At 38.8% G+C, this 19244-nt stretch overlaps 1 protein-coding gene and 1 pseudogene across 3 annotated transcripts in view; one reads left to right on the top strand and one right to left on the bottom strand.

Annotated features, from left to right (window-relative positions):
* TAB2 (TGF-beta activated kinase 1 (MAP3K7) binding protein 2) overlaps nt 1-19244 on the bottom strand; it is a 92379-nt gene that overhangs the window by 36015 nt on the left and 37120 nt on the right. For 2 of the 3 annotated variants that reach the window (XM_049653039.1, XM_049653038.1), the window contains 2 exons: nt 12936-13126; nt 1429-2929 (listed from right to left, as the gene is read on the bottom strand). In XM_049653039.1, coding sequence (XP_049508996.1) covers nt 1429-2929; nt 12936-13037 — 1603 coding nt within the window. In that variant the 5' untranslated portion in view covers nt 13038-13126. Of the gene's footprint in view, nt 1-1428; nt 2930-12935; nt 13127-15035; nt 17319-19244 lie in introns of those variants that run through there. The other variant, XM_049653040.1, reaches the window with a different exon arrangement.
* LOC125938023 (60S ribosomal protein L30-like) lies at nt 17318-17902 on the top strand (annotated as a pseudogene).

Below are 19244 nucleotides of genomic sequence, written 5' to 3'. Positions count from 1 at the left end.
CAAAACAATCAGATCTTCTGAGAAACTCAGCAGTGAAATCATTATTTTTAGAAAATTTTTTAAGTTTATTTATTGAGAGAGAGAGAGAGAGAGACAGAGACAGAGACAGAGGGAGAGTATCCCAAACAGGCTCTGCACTGACAGTGCAGAGCCTGATTAGTGGTTTGAATTCACAAAACATGAGATCATGACCTGAGCTGAAATCAAGAGTCGCAAGCTTAACCAACTGAGCCACCCAGGTGCCCCTATTTTTAGGAATTTTTAAAAGGACAAGTGGTACTAGGGGTAGTAGGTGGCTGCGTGGGAGTGATGATATATATAGTACTTTCCTGCCTACAGTACTTGGAACAATTCACTGGGGACACAAAGATGGGTACGACATGTTGTTACTCTAAAGGACTCGCAGCCAATCTACAAATTTACATCAATAGTCAAGAAGACACCCTCCACTTTCTTATCTGAATGAATTTAACAGTTTCCTACTGAAGATTACATAACTTAAGGCACCAAATAAAATATGTATGACAGAAATTATCTCTACTTGAACTAATACAGATATCATTTAGTATTATGTCAATATCAACTAGTCTATTTCAGAAAAGGATAATCAAGAGAGACAGATTGAAAACTAATGTTTTTATTCACAATTCCAAATAAAAAGAAAGGCTGCGTTCATGGATGATTAAGGGTGACTGAAAGAGACAAATATCTAGAATAGAAATCAAATCTCTGAGTTAAATTATTCTAGGACTTGAAGAAGTTAGCTTTTGACATAAAATAAGACGAACAACGTCATATTAGAAAAATGAAAATGCCTTAAGAGTAAGTAGAGAATTCGCCTGGTTGAAGAAGGCAGATTTACTGTATGAATTCACTCATCTCTTACTAAGATGTGTGTTTGCAGAAATTTTAAAGGGCAGGTAAGCATTACCACGGAGAAGAGAATTACCTGAAAAGCAAACATTAAGAAAGTAAACAGACCAGGAGCGCCTGGGTGGCTCAATCAGTTAAGGATCCAACTCTTGATTTAGGTTCAGGTCATGATCTGGTGGTTTGTCAGTTCGAGTCCCGCGTCGGGCTCTACACTGACAGCGTGGAGCTTGCTCGGAATTCTCTCTCTGCCCTTCCCCCGTATGCACTCTCTCTCTCTCAAGTAAGAAAATAAGCATTAAAAAAAAAAAAAAAGTAAACAAATAAGAGTGGATTGTTCTGAAGTTGTGATAACCCTATCAGTCAAACTGTAACTTACACAATAATAAAACTGAAATTCAAAGCTCATATGAATACTCTCAAAGGTTTTAAAAACAGTATGAGTTGGGGCAACACTTAAAAGATGCCGTAATAATGCTGACAGCCATGTCTACAGTGAAATCCAATATACACCAATAAGCCCACCATGGAAAGTGACCCCACCTTCCGTATTATTACCTTGAGTGTAGGCAGCATCATCAGATCCCATACTCAACTTCCGTGCTTCACTTATTCTATCCACATGTGCTAAAGTAGGGTCCGTGAGGTGCTGAATATTCTCTGTTTCTACATAATGATCAGGATGGTTTAGAAGGTTTGTAAGTTCAAAGGTAGGGGACACCACCCCTGGTGAAACTGCAGGGGGTTTATTAGGAGAAACTGTAATTTTGAAAGTATACTTTGTATTGGGTTGAGTGACCACCACTCGAGGAGAAGTTGCCGAGTTATTGCCTATTGCTCGGCTTTTGGGAGGGTGGTGGTGAATAAAGGCAGGACCCATGCTCACTTGCCCAGACATGTTCCTGGAGGCGGCAGATGCTCCGGAGTTTGTGGATATGAAGAGGGTGGGCTGATTCCTCATGATCTGTTCATCTCCTGGGGCGGCATTGGCCGAAATGTAGACCTTAGGTTGACTACGGGACATCATCTCGTCAGTATTTGGGGGACTGGCAGCTATGTAAACAGTGGGCTGATTTCTATTTAAGGTCTGGCTGTTGACCGAAGAGGAACTGCTGGAGGTTCGAGGTCCAGAGGAACGCAATTTTGAAGAGCTGTTTCTTTGTGGGGGTTCAAGTTTGATTTCGATCTGGTTTTTTCGAGGTCCTGTCGAAATGTTCTGAATGTTGTATTGGCTATGGGCAGAAGACTGGGAGCTCCCAGATGAATGAATGGTCGGTGGCTGTGGAGTAGTAGGTGAACTGATGGGCATGTAGACGTGAGAGGTCTGGTGGCCTTGCTGGTTTGGCTGCTGGGCTGAGGTATGTGACATAGGACTAGACGCAGGATAAGGAGTCCAGGGGCCAGGCTGTGAAGGCTGATAGACTTGTTGAGGGTTCATAGGATTAAACTGAGATACCCAGCCAGAATGCTGTTGTGTCTGTCGAGCTGTACCACCAGGAGTCGTAATATAAGGCCTAATATAGATAGAATTTCCCTGTGGACTGTTCAGTACAGGGGGAGGTACACCATGTATGTGCAAAGATGTAGGAGTGTTACGACCAGTCTGGATGTTTGGGGCTAACGTCACCATAATGGGATTAAATCTGGGAGTTTGCTGAGAAAGGCTAGATGTTCCTTTGCTGCCTAAGTGAAATCCAAGATGTGGTGCTGAATTTGAAGCACCCGATGCACTAGACATTCCAAAAACGTTAAAGCCTTGAGGAGCTTGAGCTGGTGCTGTCTGTGGCTCCTGCTGAAATAGCTCGTTATTGGCCGGACCACCTGGAAGTTGTCCATCACTAATGCTGTGCGTCAGAGTCCTGCTTCCGTTCACTCGATGTCCTTCTCTCCCATGGTGGTAAACATTCTGCGACTGCAAGTCCAAGTTGAGAGAAGTCATGTGATTGCGTAGGCCAGAAACTCCAGAGTCATCCGAGAAGTTCAAGTCTCCCTCACCATAAAGATACCTTGTACTCTCCTGAGAGAGAACTGCACAGCAGGCATCCAGGTTGTTATTATTCTATAAAACAAAAATAAAAACAGCTTGATGTTAACAACCAGAAGCTCATGCTCACATGCTCAACACTACTAAAATATTACGTGATTAACTAGCGACTAGCTAATACAATTCTAACAGATCTGTTGGAATCTTTAATTTGAGAAGAACTATTTTTGGTGCAAATGACGGAATTATAAAAATCCTCACTGCTAACATAATGGAAAAGCTCTCTAGCAATAGCTGACAGCAAACCAGGTCACGGTTCTGTTTTAGGAGCTGTTTTGTAAGTAAAATGGATTCATGCAAATACAGTAAAAGTATAACCTAATTAAAAACACGATTTGAATGTTGAACAAAACATTACCACTCGAGTATTATATATTAATTAGATGTCCTGCATTCAAATGCTGTATCAATTGTTTTAAACTAATGACCTTTTAAAAAAATCACGTATGGAGTGTTTAAATATAAAAAGTCCTAAAACTCACAACAAAGTCATCTCAATTCCTTACATGCTTCCTCTTAACCTGTGTAAAAAAAACCCCACACATATATAGGAAATGGAAGTTCCAGGGAGGCCCTAGAGTAATGGAGTTCGTATCTCTGCCTTTAGACAGTACCATACAAATCTACTCCATAGAAATGAAAACAAAAACAAAAAAGCAACCAGATTATTTCCAAAGAATCCTCAAGAGACTGACCAATCGTTACTCATAAATCATCCATAAAAATATTTACTGAACACCCAAATATGCACAGTAGTCTGAGCCTGTGGAAAAACTCAATGACCTATAAAACCAAACTTTCCCTAGAAGAGTTCTGGAACTCGATTAGGGAGACAAACCATGGATTTATGAAAAGGTAACATTATTAAAACAGGAGTATGTGCCAAGTGGTTTTGAAGTTCGACAGAGTCAGTACTGTAGGCTACTGTACAAAGAACTGTTATTAAGGGACATGTAGTCTGATGGGTTTCATATACAGTAGGATATGCGTTTATACACGACTTGGATAGGAACAAAGAATTCCAGGTGAAGGGAATGGCAGGAGTAAAGACAGATGTAAGTGTGATCAATAAAAGCATATTTTAAACAAGGTAATTTCAACAGACTTAGTTGGAGCTAAAGGTTTTATTGGAGATTTTAAGATTTTAAGAAAAAAAAAAGAGATTGAGATTAAATTAGGCACACCTCGTTTTACTGTGCTTCTGTGCTTTGCGGATACTGTTGTTCTTTTACAAATTCAAAGTCTGTGGCAAGCCTGCATTGAGCAAATGTATTGGCACTGTTTTTCCAACAGCATTTGGTCACTTAATGTCTCTGTGTCACATTTTGGTAACTGTTGCGATATTTCACACCTTTCCATACTATTATGTTTGTTATGGCAATCCGTGATCCAGTGATCTTTGATGTTACTATTATAATAGATTTGGGGTGCCACGAATTCTATGGATGTGCCACGACCCACATCCATAGAAGATGATGAACTTAACCGATAAATTTGTATGTTCCGACTACTCTCTCTCCCTATCCTTGGGCTTCCCTATTCCCTGTGACACAACGATACTGAAATTATGCTAATTAATAATCCTACGATGGCTTCTAAGTGTTCAAGTGAAAGGAAGAGCCACCCACATCTCTCACTTTAAATCAAAAGCTAGAACTGATTAAGCTTAGTGAGGAAGGCATGTTGAAAGCCGAGACAGGCCTCTTGTGCCAGAAATCTAGGTTGTAAGTGCAAAGGAAAAGTTCTTGAAGGAAATTAAAAGTGCTAGCCCAGCGAACATACTAATGATAAGAAAACGAAATAGCCCTATTGCTGATATGAGAAGGCTGTAGTGGTCTGGATAGAAGATGGAACCAGCTTCACCATTCCTTTGAGCCAAAGCTGAATCCAGAGCAAGGCCCTAACCTCTCTTCAATTCTGTGAAGGCTGAGAGAGGTGAGGAAGATGAAGAAAAATCTAAAGCTGGAAGGGGTTGGTTTATGAAGTTTAAGAAAAAAGTCATCTCCATAACATCAAGTGCAAGGTGAAGCAGCAAGGGTTGATACAGAAGCTGCTGCAAGTTATACAGAAGATCTAGCTAAGACAATTAACAAAGGTGGATACATTAAACAAATTTTCAGTGTAGATGAAGCAGCCTTCTATTGGAAGGAGATGCCATCTAGGCCTTTCATAGCTATAGAGGAGAAGCCAATGCCCAGCTTCAAAGCTTCAAAAACCAGGCTGACTCTCTTGTTAGGAGGCTAACGCCTCCTAGTGACTTGAAGTTGAAGCCAATGCTCATATACTATTCCCCAAATCCTAGGGCCCTTAACAATTATGCTAAATCTGTTCTGTTTTTGCTCTAAAAAGGGAACAAAGCCTTGATGACAGCACATCTGGTTACAAAATGGTTTACTGAATATCTGGAGCCCATTGTTGAGACCTACAGCTCAGAAAAAGATTCCTTTCGAAATATTACTGCTGACAATGCACTTGGTCACCCAAGAGCTCTGACGGAGATGTACAATGAGATTTATGTTGTTTTCACGCCTGCTAACATAATACCCACTCTACAGCCCATGGCTTATGGAATCATTTTGACCTTCAAGTCTCATTATTTAAGAAATATGTTTTGTAAGGCTATAGCTGCCACAGACAGTGATTCCTCTGATAGATCCGGGCAAAGTAAATTGAAAACTTTCTGGACACGATTCACCATTCTAGATGCCATTAAACACATTTGTAATTCATGGGGAGAGGTCAAAATACCAACATTAAGAGAAGTGAGAAAGAAGTGGATTCCAGCCCTCACTGACAACTTTGAGGTGGTTCAAGACTTCAGTGGACGAAGTCACTGCAGATGTAGTGGGGACAGCAAAAGAACTACAATAAGAAGCAGAGCCTGAAGAAGTGACTGAAATGGGTCATCTCATGCTAAAACTAACAGATGAGGAAAAAAAGTGGTCTTTTTGAGGTGGCATTTACTGCTGGTGAAGATGCTGTGAAGATTGCTCAAATGACAATAAATGATGTGGAATATTATATAAACTTAGTTGAGAAACCAGTGGCAGGATGTGACGGACTCAATTTTGAAAGAAGTTCTACTGTGGGTAAAATGCTATCAAACAGCCTTGCGTGCGACAAAGCAATCATTTGTGAAAGAGTCAGCTGATGTAGCAAACTTCATTGTTTTAAGAAACTGCCACAACCTTTAGCAACCACCTCCCCGATCAGTCAGCAGCCATCCACATCAAGGCAAGATCTTCCACCAGCGCAGAGACTGTGACTCACAGAAAGCTCAGATGATGGCTAGCCGTTTTGGCAACAAAGTGTTTTTTAATTAAGGTATGCTCATTCTCTTTTTAGACATCATGCTACTGCATTAATAGACTACAGTATAAACATAATTTTTATATGGCACTGGGAACCCCCAAAATTCGCTTGACTGGCTCGGTTATGATATTTGCTTTATTGTGGTGGTCTGGAACTACACCCTTAATATTTCCAAGGTATGCCTATAATTGAGGGTTTTGAAAAATGAGTCACACTAAAGTTAGGACTAGATATAGGCAGTGGGGAGAGCCACTGGACGTGAATGAACAGAGAAGTGCAGACACAGGGTATTTTGGGAGGGTGGTCTGTTGATACCTCGTATGAAAAGGAAAGGGGCAACTTCTTGATAAGACCACCACTGGAAGACATGAAATAAGGACTGTCTGACAGTAGACACAAATTATGAAGGATTACAAATAAACAGTCAACACAATTTGTCTATAAGAGAGAAAGAGACTTCAGAGGGGTTGGAAGATTAGGAACCTGACAGAAAGAGGTCAGTTTTAGACACAAAAAAGGTAAGTAACCAAGTTAAAATGTTTACAGGTGGTTTGATAGGAGATAATACCTTATTAGAGAAAACTGAACCACAAAAGGCATCTTGAAGTCTTGTTAAGAAATGATAGTCCACAGTTTGAACAGGTAATGCAAAATATAGTGGGCAAGGCTTGACTTATTTCCTCCCTGAAAGCTCAAATCTCTTATGCTGTAAAAATTCTTTTACCCTACTCATAACTCTGAATTGATATACATCAGTTTTTCAACTAAAATTTAAAAAGACACCACAATCTTTATCAACCAATTACTCACTATAGTTAGACCTTACCTTTTGCCAAACCTAAATGGTGCTTTTTGCTTCAAGTTACCTTTATTGCTGTTCCTAGCAAATTCTCCCTACTAAACCAAAGCTCACAAAGACCCCATCTTCTCATCTCTTCTCTGCCAACATCCCCAAATCCAATCCCCACACTTCCTTTTTTAAAAGAGATACTCCTATTTACAAAGTCTTTTTCCTTAATTCTCTTGAGCTCTCAAAAATCCCTTCAATCCTTTATAAAATCTGATTATTTAATATGTTCTAATCCCAGCTATGTCATAACTCACATGCACTTAGGTTATTTACCCTCTACAGACATCACTTTCTTATCAGAAAAACACTGACAAGTAGTATACTTTGGGATTTTTATAAGGCCATAACAGGATAAAAGGAAATGTACCTTTTATCAAATGTATTAAAAATTAAAACATTAAAAACTAAAGAGTAAATACGATAAACTCATCTATATCATCATCCATCTTTAACAGTATCAAAATTTTTTCACCCAATGTATATGCCCCAGCTACTCCCCTCACGACGCTAGATCAAGTCTCAGACATTATTTCACTTTCATCTGTAAATACTTCAATATGTATCTTTTAAAAATAGGGACTTGGCCGCCTGGGTGGCTCACTTGTTTGAGTGTCTCTTGATTTAGACTCATGTCATGATCGCAGGGTCCTGGGATGCAGCCCTAATGCTTGGGATTCTCGCGCTCTTTCCCTCTGCCCCTCCCCCACATGTGCAGGCACACACACACTCAAATAAAATAAAATAAAATAAAATAAAATAAAATAAAATAAAATAAGATAGGGGCTTAACCATAATCACAAGGTCACTATCACACCTTAAAGTAATCAATACTTGATATCACTTAATATCTAAATAGTGTTGAAATCCTGCGTCATAAGTGTCTTTTTAGTTAGCCTGAAGGAGGATCTAAGGAAGGTCCACATATTTAATTTGGCTGATATGCTTCTTAAATTTCTAATAATAATTAATCCTCCCCTCTTTAAAAAATTCTCTAGCCATTTGTTTGTTGAAAAACAATCATTTGTCCAATAGAATTTGCCATCTATACTGGATGGGTGCACTCTGTGATGTCAATATCCCCTGTATTTCATCGTGAATGTAACTCTAAGTATAAGCAGGTTCATATACAAATTTTTGGCAAGACTCTATAGCGTCTGTTACTGCATCACAAAGGGGGCATAATAATGTCCGCTTGTCCCTTTATGACCTTCAAGCTGATTGGTAGATTCTGATATTATCAGCCTGATACAGGTAATGATTTCTAGCAGTTACTGATGATTGCTATTTAGAATCTTTATTTCATTAGGGGTTGCAAAATGCTGATATTTGGGATATCTCAACTGTAAGATTCCTTTTTTAAAAATTTTTAAAAAATATTTAGTTTTGAGAGAGAGAGAGAGAGGGCACAAGCAGGAGAGAGGCAGAGAGAGGCGGAGACAGAACGTGAAGCAGGCTGCACGCTCTGAGCTGTCAGTACAGAGTCCGACGGGAGGCTTGAACTCAAGAGATCATGACCTGAGCCAAAGTCAGATGCTTAACTGACTGAGCCACCCAGGTGCTCCTAAGATTCCTTCTTCATGTATTAGCTGCAATGCTTCCTCAAAGAACTTGCTGTCTTTGACTATTTGGCACTCTTTGCACAGAAGAAACAGAGTAAATAATTTCTTTCTCTCTACTGGTTTTTAGAATAATGAATTGATGTTCTAGCAACCTCTAAAAGTTACTAAGATTTATTTTCAGTATCATCACAAACTCCAGCATCTTTAATGTTTTGATGTTTATCGATTGTGGTCATTCTTATTTGATCTTTAGGCTGGTGGAAAGGACTTCAAGTTGGTCCATGTGTATACACGACATGAACCCAGTAGCCTTTCATAGCTTGTTTTGTCATATGACAAGATGTCCAAGATCATCTTGTACACTTCCTACCCTAGAGGAATCACCTATTTTCTCAAAGACACCCTAGTTACTTTTAGTGGGACTCCATTTAAGTGTAACAAGAGGTGTGGGGTAAGATTCTAAAAGGTTGAAAACCATTGCTTTTTTGTATATATACAAATCTGCATTCTCTTCAAAGCTACAAAAAGGTCTGACTCATTATTTCCAGTTCCTCTTTCATTTTTCCTCAAGCTTCTTACATAGACACAGAGATTACAGATAGTGTCAAAATATCCTCTGTGATCATCCTTCTCTAACTGATTCATTCACTCCTTCAACCAATTTACTGAACTTCCCTTAGGCAAACAGAAAGAAATACAATTACTGCTAAGGATCTCCTGGTCTGGTAGAGGAAATTAATGTGTTCACAAACAGACTACAGAATGATAGGTGTAGGGATAAGGACTATGGGCAGAGGTCACCTGAGAAGACTTCACCTAAGGATATGTATGGTACTTAATATTAAGTCTTACAAACACTAAATAAACACTACTTAATGCATTACTGTTAGAATAGCAAATTTTAAACTTATAGATTCAATTGTCATTTTAAGAGAACTGAAAAACTCAGTTAAAAAAAGGAAGTCAGGGTGTTAACAATGCAGTATTTTTACACCATTCTAATATTTAATTAACAAATATAAATTTTAAAGATATGAATTATACCTGCTGATAATATTGTCATCTTAGAGAATCCACAGCACAAGGAAATGATACAGGTAGTTCCAAACAGAGGAATCTGAACAGTCAATAAAGTCAAGAAAAGAACAGTAGATATTTCTGTCCTTAAGAAGCAAGATGTTTGGGGTGCCTGGGTGGTTCAGTCAGTTGAGTGTCTGACTTTGGCTCAGGTCATGATCTCGTGGTTCGTGGGTTCGAGCCCCGCATCGGTCTCTGTGCTGACAGCACAGAGCCTGGAGCCTGCCTCGGATTCTGTGTCTCCCTCTCTCTGTCCCTTCCCCACTTGTGCTCTGTCTCTCTCTCAAAAATAAGTATAAAAAAAAAAAAAGAAGAAGCAAGATGTTTAAGAGCATGTAAACATAGTGGCAGCATGGCATGATCCTTTGACGACTAATTTCTTCTATTTTCTTTACCGTGTTTTTTTCTATCGAGGAAAGTTCTGAACCAGTGTATTTATTACAGGGAGGTTCCCTCCAGAGGAAGGACAGAAGCCTACCCAATTGGGAAAGGGACAGCAGCTCCCAAAAGAAGAGGCTGTTATCAAATAAGAGGTGTTTAGAAGTACATTTAGAGGTAGCTAAATTTACTTTTACAGTTTAAAAATATCTCCCCAAATTTGGGAAGATGTGCACCCTAGCTGTGCTTTCAGAGGAGCTCTCCCCATCCCTTTCTTTTAACATTTCTTGTTCTAGCACATACAAATTACATTATTTGGATGCCCGGAATGATCATCAACTCAATTTAGAAGAATGTGATCTGTCACATGGGTAATTTGCAAGCAAAACCGATTTCATTTCAGTTATCATTAGGTGTTAGGAAGCTTGCCTTTGGGCAGTTTGCTTTGTGAAACCAGATTAACATGGTAAAAGTGTTACTACTGGGCCCCTAAAAGGAATTCAAAATCATTTATTTTCTATTTTTTGGTAAAGTTGAATACATGCTTACTGGCTACATTTTTAAAAAATTGGCAGTTCTTTCATATCAAGTCTTGTAACATTTTATTGAAGAAATTGTATTATTTTTCTATTTTTCAATGACTTATTGAACTCTTTCAGCATAGGGTTATTTTATTATCTCAGTATAGGGTTATTTTATTACAAAAATCCATTTGAAAAGTTAGAAAGAGGTACCTGGATTCTAGGGGGAAACACACCCCACTATCTCTGCTCCTCCCCATACTTTCTTTAACTTCTGACTCTACTCTTGGTACTTTTTTTTCCTTTTCCTTTTTTTCTTTTACGTATTATATCAATGAATGCGGACTACTGATTCATTCACCAAATATTTATTATAGGTCTTCTACTATTATTATTGTTATTAGTAATGGCTGCCAAAATTTATTAAGCACTTCCTATGATTCAGCTATCCTACCAGTGGTTTTACTTTCTTTATCATATTTTTTTTTTAATTTTTTTTTTTTTTTAACGTTTATTTTTGAGACAGAGAGAGACAGAGCATGAACAGGGGAGGGGCAGAGAGAGAGGGAGACACAGAATCTGAAACAGGCTCCAGGCTCTGAGCTGTCAGCACAGAGCCTGACGCGGGGCTTGAACTCACGGACCGTGAGATCATGACCTGAGCCGAAGTCAGACGCTTAACCGACCGAGCCACCCAGGCTCCCTCTTTATCATATTTAATTCACTGTGAAGTTTTTTATTCCCATTGTACAGTTAGGAAAATGAGGGCCAGAGAGGTTAATTAAATTACTGTTAGTAACTGTCAAAACTTGAACTCAAATCTGTTTATCACCCCAAACATATGTTATTTTTTTATTATTTATTTAAAAATTTTATTATTTATTTATTTATTTATTTTCCCCCAATTTTACTAAGGTATGATTGATAAATGAAAACTGTATATATTAAGGTTGTACAATGTGATTTTTAAAAAGGTGTACAATGTTATGATTTAATATAGTTATACGTTGTGAAATGATTACCACAATCAAGTTAATCAACACATTCACCACTTCACATTGTCTCTGTCTCTGTGCATTTTTTTAGTGGTGGTGAGAACACTTGAGATCCACTCTTTTTGCAGATTTCAAGTATACAATACAGTATTATTAACTCAAAACATATGCTCTTAAACACTATATTATAGAAAGAGCGAGGCATGTTCAGAGAATTCCAATCAGCTGAGGACGTCTGCAGCATAGGGTGTGAGGAGGAAGGACTGGGCAAGAGACCAGGCTGCAGAAGAAGGCAGGATTCCAGATCACAGGCCTGGTATGCCCTCTTCGCAATATATGAACTTTATTCTGAAGGGTATGAAAAAACAATCATGAGGTTTTTAAGCAGGTAAAAACATGACAAAATCTGCACTTAGAAAGACACATTGGCAGAAGTAATAAGGAGGACCGGAGAGGCCAAAACTGGATTAGGCTACAGGCAGGTAGAGCAATTAAATGTACAGATAAAAGGTGACAGAGGAGTATGAACAAAATGTAGTCACTTTATCAAGCAGATATCGAGCCTGTAAAAATTTCATACAATTTCAAACTTTTAAATTAATTTATCGAGAAAGTATGTCTGAGCCCAAATTACTTTTTTATATCTCTATTTTTAACAAGCTTGGAAAAGCAGTTTTTGATGGAGAGATTTCCAGTTTAATCAAATGAGAAGGCACACCTACCACCAAATATTTAGAATTATGGATTTCTAAGATTGTACACGCAAGAAAAATGCAAACATTTATTAGATGGTTAGTGACAACTGGAAAACCTACAGATTAAATTAAAAAATATTAAAAACAAACTTTTGTCTTTAAAATTGGAACCTGAGGCATTGTTGAAGTCAAATTCCTTCATTTTACAGACAAGCAAACTAAAGTATAAAGAAGGCATATTACTTGCCAAATACGCTTGGGGGGCTCATTTAGGATCAGAACCCAAGTTTCCTGACTCCTTATTTAATGATTTCCTGACTCTCATATGAAGATCTGGAATTTTTAAAAAGTGCAGGGGAAAAGTGAAGCGAGCTCAGAGTAAGTATGGACCACGTATCAGGGCTTTATACTGGGCTCTCATTTTGTCCTCACATCTACTTCACAAGGTAGGTACTACCTGTATTCCAAAGGGCCTAAACACCTTGTTAAAGGCCACACGGCTATCAGACACCAAAGTTCATTTCTTTTCATCAGAGCACACGAGTGCCAACAGGAAGATAAGAGTTTTCTTCTAATTAAAAAAAACAACAACCCAGGTTTGTATGAATGAATGCAGAAATCATTGCACACTGACCTGTAACATGCACCTGGATACAACAACTTCAGGTACTTCAGGGAATTTTTGTCGCAGGTCATGTAAAACCTGAAAATCAATTTGGTGGCTTCCTTGGGCCATTCGTATATTGCCTGATCAGGACTATTTGTACAGTAGGCAATTCTAGGCCTTAGTGGAAATAGTACTCATCTCTTCTGTCCAAGCATTTTCTGTGAAAGAAAGAAAAAAATTTTAATGAGAACTGATTAGAGAATGAATATTGTTGTGGATTTAAAATTTCAATACACAGGGCACGTGCTTTAGTTCCTAACATTTAATATAAGTTATCAAAATATTATTTAGTCCTACAATGTTTTCCATGTAGTTATACTATCTTTTCAATTTATAACTCCTGATGTCAAACTTTTAGATTGTTTAATCCCTATTTGTATGCCTTATAATGGCTGTGCCAAAAGGCATTTAAGAAATTACTGTCAAGGATGTCTTCCCTCATTCTTCTAAACGGGGAAAATGAGTAACATTACTGACATTTTTCTTAATAATTAGAAGAGAATCTGAGGTGAGTTATCTTATTTACTCAAAATTTTTAAAGTTTGGAACCTGATAAAGTTTGGTTCTAAACCAAACTTTAAAAATGACTTTGCATGCTTTGTCTAATAATGAGCTATATAACCCAATACATTTTCTTAATTTCCAGATATACTTAATCCTTAAATGTGTAATGAATTCATTCTCAGGGGATCAGTGGCATTTTACTCCCTCTGTTTTAATAAAATCAGTATTTTGAAATATACTATTACTTGAGGCTCACCCCCAAAGGTCTGGATTTAATTGGTTGGGGAGTGGCCTGGGCATATGGACTTCTAACACTTCCCCAAGTAATTCTAAGGTGTGGCCGAAGTTGAGAACTACCTACCTTGTTTTTTTATTCCTAATGGAAACCACGTTTAATTTTGAAAGCCCTTTTGGCATATAAATAGTACGTAAGTATATTAAACCTAAATAACATGAAAATATTTAGATATAATGCTATTTGTGTGATCATGTCATTTTATGATAAATTTAACAATAAGACAATCTCTTTGAAACGGGTTTCTTATCTGTTGTATTTCTCATTTAACCTTGCTAACTAACATAAGCTTAAAAAATACAAACCTATAAACTCCATCAATATAGGAATTAGGTCTCTTTTGTTCCCTTCATGTAGCTAGCACTGTGTAAGCACTGTTCAGCATAACAGTAGATATTAAAATATTTTTTATTAAATTTAGTTATGGTAGAACTTCTGAGTCTTCCACAGAATATATAGACATCATGCATAGTAAAGCCTTTTAGCTTTTTATTATCATTTAATTAAATTCCTTAATTGTTTCGTCTATGTGATTTCAGCTTAGTTATGTCACACAGGTAAAAATTACAATGGGTTATAGGAGAAAAGAGGAGTACTGAAAATTAGTAAATGGTATTTTAAAATAGCTTAAGGGGTGATAAATGAGCTACAACACTGCTCAACTTGAGCTAGCCTCCCTTGACTTCACTCCAGCCATCAGCTCATTTCTCTGCCCCTTCCCTCTTCCGGGCTAAAACTCCTGGAAAGGAAGGGTTGTTTGTACCTAAGTCTTCCCTTTCTCCCTCCTAATCTCTTTTAGCCTACACAATCAGGCTTTCGCAGTTTTTCTCCACTGAAACTATACTTCTCAAAGCTGCCGCAGGCCTTCAGGCTGTCAGACCTCTTAAGCAGTCCCCAGTCCTCAGCTAACCACAGCTGAGGACCCAGTCAACCAATCTCCTCCTTTGAACAAGTTCCTCACTTGGCTTCTGAGGTTTCTACTCTTCTGGTTTTTCTCCTACCTGCTGGCAGCTCCTTCTCAGTTTTGTCAGATCCTCTTCCTTTCCTGCACATCTAGATGTTGGTGGACAATGGAGTTCGATCTAGGGTTTCTTTTCAACTAAACCTACACTCCTCCGCAGTGTAATTTCATCCAAATTTACCGCTTTAAACAGAGGCATTTGTATCTCCAATGTCAAGGGAGCGCTCTCCCTTGAGTTCCACACTAATCTAGCCAATTACCTGCCTGACATCTCCTTCTGGACATCTAAAACTCACTTCAAACTTACTATGTCCAAAAGGAAACTCTTAATTTCCCCCCTTTCAAGCCAATCCTTTCGCAGTCTTTTTCATCTCAGTAAATGGTGCCATCATTCATCCAGTTGATCCTTCTTTCAGATCCCAGATCTAATCCATCATCAAGTCTTGTTGGCTGGATCTGTAAAATAATATTCTGAATCTGACCACTTTCTCCCACCTCTGTTACTGCTCTTGTCCAAGCCACCACTGTAATTCACACAGACTGCCACTGCAAAGGTCTCTTACTGTTTCGTCCCTTGCCTTCATTTTCTGTTCCCCCTCTGCCCCTCATTCTATCGAGGGATCTTTATGAAAAGAAAACCAGAGCAAAATCCCCTGCTCAGTCCTACAACACGAGGCCCGTGGCTAACTACCACCCCTCAGACTTCACCTTCTACCATTCTAGCCCCCTCGGTTCTGGTTAGTTCTCAAAAAAGCCACTCTTTCCTCCCTTATGGTTTTTGCACCACTGCTCCTTCTGCCTGGAACATTTTACCCTCAGATACTTGCATGGCCCCCTTTCTTAATTCATTAACATCTCTGCTGGAATGTCACTTCCTCAGAGACAGTAGCTTCCTTGCCCAATCTCTCAAGAATAAAGCCACAAGTCTCCTCCTCACATCCTCACACCCTACTTTTCTTCATAGCGTGTCAATACCTGATATTTATTTATTTATTTATTTTCCATCTATCTGCAAAATGGTAACTCCACAGGATCAAGAACTTTGAAATTCACTGCTATACCCACCTCAGGACCTAGGTCAAACATGCAACATTTGCTGCATGAAATGAAAGTTTTACTGTATGGTTTCTTCACATTACTTTGCTTCTAAAACACTTTTCAAATGATCTAGATTTGGAAATTTTTGCACAATTTGAGGGAGAGGCAAATAAATGAATTTTCAGTCTAATTCAGGACCACCTTTATTAGAAGAGGATGAATCATGAAAATAAATTTCAACTTATCCCATTATTAAAACATAAAGTTCCCAAATTCTTTGAAAAAATCTTATCACACTTGCTTTTCTAATAAAGACCATCAAGTACACAAACAACAAAATTTTTCATATGTACAACTGTGTTTCAGGGATTTCATTTCCTGTAATGGCTGAATGGCTCCTACTAGATCATTTCTTTCATAAACACTATAAACACTAGACAGAGTATAAAAACAACTACATGAAAGCAGAAGGCATAACCAGTAATAGAGATGGTGGGGAGGAGAAGGAGTCAGTACTTAGAAGGTTAACAGCATGGGGTGATTTTCCATTTTTTTTAGTGGCGTTTAGCCAGAGAGCAGGCCTCGGCTGGTTCGGGTGGCTAAAACCTAGACAGAAAACCTACAGCCGTACCAGCTTAATGAACCAAAGGGTAGACTCTGGCATACCCACAACAGCTGAAAACCTAGTAAGTAAATCACAGCAAGGAGAGAAGCACCAAATCCTATGTATAAATTCTGCACACATCTCTGATCCCCAAACTACACACATGTGAGATTCCAAGCAGCCCAGCCAAAGCTAAAATAACTGAGATTTCAGAGTTTGAAGCTGGGAGTTCAGCCAAGTTAACTGCCTCCTAAAGCAAGCAAGCAAGGAAGGAAACCAACCAAACATCAATACTCACTACTGAAGGCACACAATAGAATCCAGAGTCTCTACATGCCATTCATAAGAAACAGGAAAAACTGACCCATACTCAAGAGAAAGGGCAACCAAGGGAGACCAAGCCCAAGATGACCCAGGTGCTAGAATTAGCACATAAGGATTTTAAAGCAGCTATTTTAACTATGCTTAAAGATGTAAGGACACACATGCTTGGATTTCAGCAAAAAACCACTCCCCTGAAACCCCAAAAAACCAAAAAGCCAGAAACTATATTCTTTTAAAAAACAGAACCAAACATAACTTCAAAAAGTGAAAAATAAATGTCTGAGATAAATTCACTGGGTGGATTCCCCATATATTGGAAATGACAGAATAGTCGGTAAACTCGAAGACAAAGCAATAGAAATTATTCACACCCAAGGGATGGAGAATAAAAAAATGACTGAGGGTGGGGTGGGGTCAGGTAGGTGAGGGTAGGAAGAGAACCTAAGGGTAAATATCAAAAAGTCTAAGGTACTTGTAACTGGAGATCCAGAAGGATAAAGGAGAGAGAATGGGGTAGAAAAAACTATTTGAAGAGTAGTGGCTAAAGATTTCCCCAAGTTAGTTAAGACTTTGGTCACCTTCTCAGACATGTGTGGCTGCTATTGGTCAGGGGTCATCCCACACAGCAGGCAGAAGATGGTGGCTGCAACACCATCCAGAAGATGATGGCTGGAGTCCATCAACTCTAGGCTCCAACTCCTCATGAAAAGTGGGAAGTCCTTGCTGGGGTTGGAGAAGACTCTAAAAATGACCAGACAAGGCAAGGCAAAACTAGCCAATTGGCCAACAGCTGCCCAGCCTTGAAGAAATCTGAAACAGTACTATGTCACATTGGCCAAAGCTCATGTCCGTCTCTGCAGTGGCAATACTACTGAATTGGGCACAGCATGTGGAAAATTCTGCACAGGATGCCCTGACCCAGGTGATTCTGATATCACTAGAAGCCTGTTAGAACAGACTGGTGAAAAGTATGCAGAAGTTGTCTTTAATAAAACTGGCCAGAGCTTGTTTTAAACAACAACAACAACAACAACAACAGCAACAGCAGCAGCAGCAGCAGCAGCAGCAGCAGCAGCAGCAGCAAAAAAGATCTTACTTAAGAATATCAAAGCCTAAACAGGTTAGGCTCAAAGCTTAAACAGGAAAAGCCAAGGAAGACCACACACAGGTATAAGTGTCAAACTGCTAAAAATCAAAGACAAAGAAAATGTTGAAAGCAGCGAAAGAAATGACACAAAGGGGAACAATTCTAATAATGCTGACTTGTCATCAGAAACTGTGGACGCCAGAAAATAGTCAAATGACATAATTGAAGTGTTGAAAGAAAAAACATCAACCCACTTTCTATATCCAGCAAAAGCAAACCTTAAGAACAAAGCGAGATAACTATTTTTAACGTAGCCTTTGGTGGTGAGTAAATAAATTTTACAACTAAGCACATTATTGAAACAAACCAATGTTAGATTCTGTATGAACTATAACGCAGCTAACTATGGGTATTTATGAGGCAACTGGATACACAGAATATTGAAAACCAGACAATCATTTAGTCTAATTAGCCACGACCCACACACTTAAGGAGTGCCTAGAACGTGCAGATACAAGTACTAGTCAATGCCCTTGCTCTCCAGGTCACAGAAATTCTTGGATTAGAGGCACATCAACACAGTTTGTAATTTAGGTAGCTATTCGAACTTGTGCACTATTTTACCTTCTGTCTGCTTCCTGCTGCCACCTCAGCCTAACCTGTTGCTATCACATTGGTTTCGTCTCTTTCACATTCAAAAAAGGATCAGGAAGGAGCACTGTGCATAAGGAAAAGTTGTAGAGAGCAGAGAGCAAGAAGAAGGTAGGCTCCAAGTCATGATGTGTCTTGCAGGTCATTAAAATTTGGGAGTTTTATCTTCTGAGTAATGGGAAGTCACTGAAGATTTAAGCTCAGAGGCAGGGAAGGGGACATGATGAAAAAATCATGTATGTATGAAGAATAGCTACAGAATGGAGAAAAGGGCAAAATATATGAGAAACTCAGTTTGAAAACTACTGTTGTAGTCTAGCTGGCAAATGTTAATAGCTTGTAACTACAGAAACAGCAATGGAGGCCGAGTAAAAGGAAAAACTGAAAGGATATTTAGGAAGGAAAAATGAATAGAACTTGTTGATGGATTAAATATTGGGGTGAAGAAGTAGGTGTCCACACTGCTTTCTGATCTGCTCAACTGGATGGTGGTCCCATCTACAAATGATAGAACAGGCCCAAGAAAACAAAGGGGTAGATTACGGGTTTGGTTTTGAACATGCTGAGTCTGGGGCACCTTTAAAACATCAAAATAGATGTATCACAGAGGGAGTAAGGCTATATGGGTCTAGGCTGTACACGAGTGCTACCTAAGTGGTATTAACTGTGCTGTATGTGTTTAAAGGGCTCTCTGGGCTGAGGGAGAGACTGGGAGGCCATAGAATCATGGCTACTTTCGAAGTTTAAGAACATAAAAAAGAATGAAATCTTGCCATTTGCAACAACATGGATGGTCTAGAGGGACAATACTA

This window comes from Panthera uncia (genome assembly GCF_023721935.1).
Source record: "Panthera uncia isolate 11264 chromosome B2 unlocalized genomic scaffold, Puncia_PCG_1.0 HiC_scaffold_24, whole genome shotgun sequence".
NCBI lineage: Eukaryota > Metazoa > Chordata > Mammalia > Carnivora > Felidae > Panthera > Panthera uncia.
This window is presented reverse-complemented; position numbering and strand designations above follow the sequence as displayed.